The 7,351-nt window shown below is 45.9% G+C and overlaps 1 protein-coding gene across 1 annotated transcript in view; it reads left to right on the forward strand.

Annotated features, from left to right (window-relative positions):
- LOC109126776 (RNA-directed DNA polymerase homolog) overlaps positions 5,587-7,351 on the forward strand; it is a gene marked incomplete at its 5' end in the record, with an annotated part of 13,915 nt that continues 12,150 nt past the window's right edge. Inside the window, one exon of the mRNA XM_019230564.1 lies at positions 5,587-5,990. Within this exon, the coding sequence (XP_019086109.1) occupies positions 5,587-5,990 (404 nt within the window). The remainder of the gene's footprint in view (positions 5,991-7,351) is intronic.

Genomic DNA, 7,351 nt, shown 5'->3' on the forward strand with positions numbered 1-7,351 from the left:
TCATTGCCTTGATTCCACGATCACACTTTGCCTTTACCTGCACCACAAACACATATTGCAATGCATGAGTATTTTATAAACACTCAGTAAGGCAATCCTCCCATCTACTGGGCTATACACACAAGCAATAGAGTATCAATAACCATCACACAGCAATCAACAAACGGCAAATAACAAACCAGCACTTAGCATCGACCGACGCCACACATGCATCGACCAATGCCAATGGGGAAGCATCGACCGATGCAAGTGTAACTTGCATCAACCGATACCCAGTCTGCATCGACCGACGCATGCTCGACGTAACACGAAAACCCTAGATTTTTACGCGCCGTCCTCGCACTTGCATCGACCGATGCAAGATATGCATCGATCAACGCAACGTCGAGCACTGTGATTTCCCCGAAGCTTCTCGCCGGATCTTCGTTCCTACAACCACAAAACTCGATCCCAAGCCACAAGAGAGCTTTCTAACGTCCATAGCCACGATCTAACAAGTCTAACATCACACAACACACAGATTAAAGAGTCCTCTAGCTTAGATAAGCCATGGTCATGCACTTACCTTTGCCATAGAAGAATCTGAACCTCAAACAAACAAGAACAAGCCTCTAGGAAGCTCCTACAACGATCACAGCTACAGATCTCACCAAGAAACGCCTCAAATCTCCAGAAATCACCAAGAACTTTCAAGAACTCTTTCTCCCTTCTCTTTTATCTCAAAAACGGCCACACACGTCTAATGAGACAAAAGGAACAACCCTAAGGATTTTCTTTTCTCTTTTGCCCAAAACGCAGTGTTTGACTTAAGTCAAAACGCAGAGAATTGAGCCAGCATCGACCGATGCTCCAACTGCATCGATCGATGCACATCCCAAACCGGGATTCTGGTTCACAGGTGTTACATTAATATACATGCTTAATAAATTAAGTTTTTGCTTACACATGTCAAATTTTATTGAGAACACACATATAAAATAATTAGCATACAATAGAAAATATATTGGTTTGTTAGTTTTCCTTTCTGATTTAGAAACATAAATTTTTAAAAATATAAACATGTAAAATTCGGTAAATATAATTCGTTGTTCTACTACATTTATAAAAAAAGAAATTTTTTAACACGTGTCAACATCTAATCAATATATTTGACACGTGTCACGATCTTGTTAATGAGTAACTTTGACATCAATATATAATAAGATATAACCTACACATTACAAAAGTTATATCGATCAAAATTTTTATACTGCTAAGTCAATGGTATAAAATATGAAAATATGAATCGATTAAATTATATGATTCTCCATCATACCGTGTAAATATATCCATATTGATAGAGATAGAGATGACTTCAATGGTATAAAATATGAAAATATGATTCGATTAATTTATATGATTCTCCATCATACCATGTAAATATATCCAATTTTTTCAATTCTATAAAACAAAATGATTTAAAATTTTGCATTTCATTTTCAATAATTATTTTACTAAATGATAAAATATATTTCATATTCGTACCAATTGTAAATTTGATATGTCTAATTATTATATATAATTAGGTTATTAACCTGCGTTATGCGCGGGTATATTTGTATTAATTTCATGAAAATTGTTTTAAGCTTTATAATAATTTAAATAGCTACTAGGGATTGGACCCGCACATACGTGCGGGGTTAATTTTAAAAGAATTAAGTTTGTAATTAGGTTTGGATTATGCCGAGTTACATTTGTAATTATGAATGTTAAAAATGTTAACATGCCAATTTATTTTCAGTTTGGTTTGAAAAGAAGATGATTAGATTTAAGTACATTAAAAATAATAAGAGAAAGATAGTATATCTGTTTATGTGTTTCTAGAACCCGTCTCATCTCATATTGTAACATCCGCGAACCAGATTTTGTGATTTTGGGAGTAGCATCGATCGACACCCCTGTGGCATCGATCCATACCACTAATTTCTGGGTTCGACCGGTTTGATTTAATTGCCGAATTGGTTCGGTTTGGTTCAATTGAATCCCTAAAAATCGAGTTTTAGAGAAAGGAAACGACCTAGGGTCGTGTTATTTTTGTTGTTTCGCCGTTTTTGAGTGGAGAAGAGAGAAAGGAAGTGTTCTTGAGTTGTGAGAGAGTTTTGGTGAGATTTCTTGCTGTTCCTGAGAGATCTAAGGCTGGGAAGGAGCTAGAAGCTTGCTAGGAGTGAAGGAATTCGTTCTTGCTGGTCAGAATCTTCTTGAGAAAAGGTGAGTGCTTGACCATGGTTGATCTAAGCATGAGATCTCTCTTGTTTGAGTGTTTTCTTTGCTGTTTGTGTTGTTCTGTTGTTTGGGTTCGTTGTTTGTGTGATTTCTAGTGAATTCCGAGATGATTAGACATGATTGGAGTCGATTTTGGGTTGATTGGAGTCGGAGTTCGTCGCTGAGTTTCGCGCAGATCGTGACTGTAGAGGAGGCATCGATCGATACCACTTTTGAGGAGCATCGGTCGGCACCATTGTTGAGTAGCATCGATGGGTACCGTTTGAGGAGCATCGGTCGGCACTTGATCTTGAAGCATCGATCGACACCGTTGGGCATCGGTCGATACCAGTCTTATCCGAGACTTGTTTTTCCTGGTTTGATGTATTGTTGTGTGTTGTTTGTTTTGCTTAAACTTGAGGTTCTCATATGCTTGTGTGTATAACCTAGTAGATGGGAGGATGGCCTCACTAAGTATTTGTGATAATACTTACGCATCTCAATTGTTGTTTGTGGTGTGCAGGTAAAGAAAAAGTGTGATCGTGGAATCAAAGGCGATGAGGAGGAGGATGTTCTAGAGGCTTGATTGATTGTGGTCTAGCTGTTGTTAGGTTGCTAGATTAAGTCAATGGAACGTTGTAGGATGTTAGTTGTTGGTTAATTCTTTATTTGATTTATGTATTGGTTATTGGTTGGATTGTTGGAATTCTCTTGGTTTAATGGAATTTGTTTTATTTGGTTATCCGCAGTTATTGATTGATGTTAGGATGTTAGTGGGTATGGGATCACTAGTAAATTAAGGTATTAAAAAAAAAAACGGGAAGGGTTGTTTCATTTTGGTATCAGAGCCCTTACGGTTCTAGGTCTAGGGTTCATTGTGCTTTTGCTGTTGATGTTTAGGATTCCATGCTGTAGTTGATTGTGTGAATGGCAATTGTGTGTGGCATGAAGTCCTAGAACATCCTCTTCGAGCTTGTTTTGTGATTCCACGGTAAGTTGTATTTTTGTGTATGAGTTATATTGTTTGCTTAGCCTTCTGTTCTTGGATGATACAGATGGTTAGAGGTGAGGTTGCTGCTGGTCGCGGGCGTGGTCGTGGTCGTGGTCGGGGTCGGGGTCGTGGTCGTGGTCGTGGTCGGGGACGAGGTCAGGTTCCTGTGGCCAGTGAGAGTGTGACCCAGAGCATGGCCAGTGAGGAGGTAGCGGAGTCACAGGCTGATCCTATTGTGTCTGGAGACCAGGCTGGTTTGGGTGACGGTGTTGGTCACGGTGTTGCCCCGGGTGTGGGGGTTGCAGCAGGAGGTGGTCCGGGCAGGGAGGATGTCTTGATGGACTTGCTAGCTCAGGTAGCTCAGGCTTTGCAGCGACTTCCAGCAGTTGTGCCGCCAGTGGTTGGTGGGCAGGATCCAGTAGTGCCGCCAGTGGGTGGTGGACAGGTTCCAGTGGTGCAGCCTGCAGCGGGTTTGCAGGCAGGTGTGCAGCCGGGGGCCGAGGTAGTGGATGCTCAGTATGTGCGGATGATGGAGCAGCTGCGGCATGTGGGAGCAGGGTATTTCTCAGGAAGTACCGATCCGAGTGTAGCGGATGAGTGGAGAGAGCGGATGGAGGATATTTTCCTTTCGCTTAGGTGTCCCGACCGGTACAGGGTGGATCTGGCAGTGTTTTACTTGTCAGGAGATGCTCGTGTGTGGTGGAGGTCGGTGACAGCACGGAGGGTGCAGAGGGGTATGTCTTGGGGAGATTTTGTGGGGGAGTTTAACTCCAAGTATTTTCCTCAGGAGGCACTTGATCGTATGGAGGCACGGTTCTTGGGTCTGACTCAGGGGAACCGTACAGTGCGGGAGCTGGATGCAGAGTTCAGTCGGCTTGTAGGGTATGCAGGCAGGGCATGGGAGCCAGAGGCGGCTCAGGTGCGGAGGTTTTTGTTGGCTCTGCGGGATGATTTGAGGACTCGGTGTAGAGTGAGGAGTTATGCTACGAGAGCGGAGTTGGTTGAGGTTGCAGCTGGGATAGAGGATGATTTGAGGTCACAGGTGGTTGTGGTCGGTTCTTCAGTGCAGCCACAGCAGTCTCAGCAGTCTCAGCCGTCTTCTGTTCCTAGCAAGGGCGGCAAGCCTGCGCAAGGGCAGAAGCGGAAGTTTGATGCTATGCAGAGGTCGAGGCACGGGGGTGCGAGATGCTTTGGGTGTGGTAGTAGGGACCACAAGGTGACTAGCTGTCCACAGAGAGGTGAGCAGCGGGCAGTGACAGAGCAGCGGGCGGTGACGGAGCCGCGGACCGATACTCGAGTGTGTTACTACTGCAGAGAGACGGGGCATATCAAGCCTCGTTGTCCCAAGTTGCAGCAGAGGGCAGTAGCAGTGTTGCAGGCTGGAGCTCAGCCAGGGGTGCAGCAGGGTGTGCAGCACGGTGTGCAGCCGGTGGGTTGGATTGAGCCGACGACTCAGGTGTACTCGACCCAGGAGCCCGGTGGCACTAGTGCAGGAGCGATCACAGGTATAACTTCTGAGATTCGAACTTAGTCAATTCAATAGTTCAGATTATATTTGTTTTTGTTTGTGGTCAAGTGTTAGGTTCTCAACACATGAGGTTTGTGTAGGGACCTTGTTGGTGGGCGGGTTTAAGTCCCATGTTATGTTTGATTCTGGAGCTTCTCATAGCTTCATTACTCCGGAGTGTGCCGTGAGTGCGGGGATCAGAGGGGATTCTGGAGAGCGTTCAGGAGTTGTCAGAGTTGCTGGAGGCAAGTTTCTGAGGGTTATTGGACGAGCTGGAGGAGTTGATATTCAGATCGCAGGAGAGTCGTGGCCAGCGGATTTGCTTATCAGTCCAGTGGAGTTATATGATGTTATTCTGGGTATGGATTGGTTGCATCGGTACAAGGTGCATTTGGATTGCTACCGGGGTAGAGTGGAGTTTGAGCGTCCAGGAGGGAAGTTAGTTTTTCAGGGTATTAGACCGACTTCGGGGAGTCTCGTGATCTCAGCCGTTCAGGCAGGGAAGATGATCGAGAAGGGCCGTGAGGCCTATCTGGTTACTATATCTATGCCAGAGTCAGTGGGGAAGTCTACGGTTAGCGGTATTCCGGTTGTGGAGGACTTTGAGGATGTGTTCCAGTCATTGCAGGGATTACCACCATCTCGGTCGGATCCTTTTACCATTGAGCTGGAACCGGGGACGATGCCGTTATCCAAGGCTCCTTACAGGATGGCTCCAGCAGAGATGGCAGAGCTGAAGAAGCAGCTGGAGGATTTGTTGGGCAAGGGTTTTATCCGTCCTAGTTGTTCACCGTGGGGAGCTCCGGTGTTGTTTGTTAAGAAGAAGGATGGGAGTTTTCGGTTGTGTATTGACTACCGGGGTTTGAACCGAGTTACTGTGAAGAACAAGTACCCTCTCCCGAGGATTGATGAGTTGTTGGATCAGTTGAGGGGTGCTACTTGGTTCTCCAAGATCGACTTGGCTTCAGGTTATCATCAGATCCCTATTCATGAGGCAGATGTGAGGAAGACAGCCTTCAGGACGAGATATGGGCACTATGAGTTTGTGGTGATGCCGTTTGGGTTGACAAACGCGCCAGCTGCGTTTATGAGATTGATGAACAGCGTGTTCCAGGAGTTTCTGGACGTGTCAGTCATCATTTTCATCGACGACATCCTGGTATATTCTAAGAGTCCTGAGGAGCATGCAGTACATCTGAGAGCAGTGTTGGAGAAGCTGAGGGAGCAGAGGTTGTTTGCTAAGCTGAGCAAGTGCAGTTTCTGGCAGCGTGAGATGGGGTTCTTGGGTCATATTGTTTCAGCTGAGGGAGTTTCAGTGGATCCAGAGAAGATTCAGTCCATCAGGGAGTGGCCGAGGCCGCAGAGTGCCACTGAGATTCGGAGTTTCCTGGGGTTAGCAGGTTACTACAGGAGGTTTGTTCGGGGTTTTGCGAGTATGGCTCAGCCGATGACTAAGCTTACAGGGAAGGATGTCCCGTTTGTGTGGTCACCAGAGTGTGAGGCAAGTTTTGCAAGTCTCAAGCAGATGTTGACTACCACGCCGGTGTTAGCATTGCCTGAGCAGGACGAGCCTTATGTTGTGTATACAGACGCTTCTAGAGTGGGGTTGGGTTGTGTACTTATGCAGCAGGGGAAGGTTATAGCCTATGCTTCGCGGCAGTTGCGGAAGCATGAAGCTAATTACCCTACTCATGATTTGGAGATGGCAGCAGTGATCTTTGCTCTTAAGATTTGGAGATCCTATCTGTATGGTGGGAAGGTGCAGGTATTTACAGATCACAAGAGTCTGAAGTACATTTTTACTCAGCCTGAGCTGAATTTGAGGCAGAGGCGTTGGATGGAGTTGGTAGCGGATTATGATCTGGATATAGCTTACCATCCTGGTAAAGCTAATTTGGTTGCAGATGCCTTGAGTCGGAAGAGGGTGGCTTCGGCTCAGGAGCAGGATATGGAGGCATTGATAGGTGAGATTAGTGCATTGAGTTTGTGTGCTATCTCACAGGAACCTCTGGGTTTGGAGGCAGCTGATAGAGCGGATTTGTTGAGCAGAGTGAGGTTAGCTCAGGAGAGCGATGAGGGGCTGATGAATGCCTCTAAGGCTGCGGGTGCAGAGTATCAGGTTTCTGCTAATGGTACTATCCTTGTGCATGGTCGGATCTGTGTGCCCAAGGGTGAGGATTTGAGGCAGGAGATACTGAGAGAGGCTCATTCGAGCAAGTTCTCTATTCATCCAGGGGCGACCAAGATGTACCGTGACCTCAAGCGGTATTATCACTGGGTCGGGATGAAGAAGGACGTGGCCGACTGGGTGGCGAAGTGTGATACTTGTCAGTTGGTGAAGGCAGAGCATCAGGTTCCTGGTGGTTTATTGCAGAGTTTGCCTATTCCAGAGTGGAAGTGGGAATTGATCACGATGGACTTCGTGGTAGGTTTGCCTGTGTCGAGGACGTTTGATGCTATTTGGGTCATTGTGGACCGTTTGACTAAGTCTGCGCATTTTCTGGCCATCAAGAAAACTGATGGAGCAGTGGTTTTGGCCAAGAAGTACGTGAGGGAGATAGTCAGATTGCACGGTGTGCCTGCTAGTATTGTGTCTGATAGAGATTCCAAGT

Source organism: Camelina sativa, chromosome 2, assembly GCF_000633955.1.
Source record: "Camelina sativa cultivar DH55 chromosome 2, Cs, whole genome shotgun sequence".
NCBI classification, from domain to species: Eukaryota; Viridiplantae; Streptophyta; class Magnoliopsida; order Brassicales; family Brassicaceae; genus Camelina; species Camelina sativa.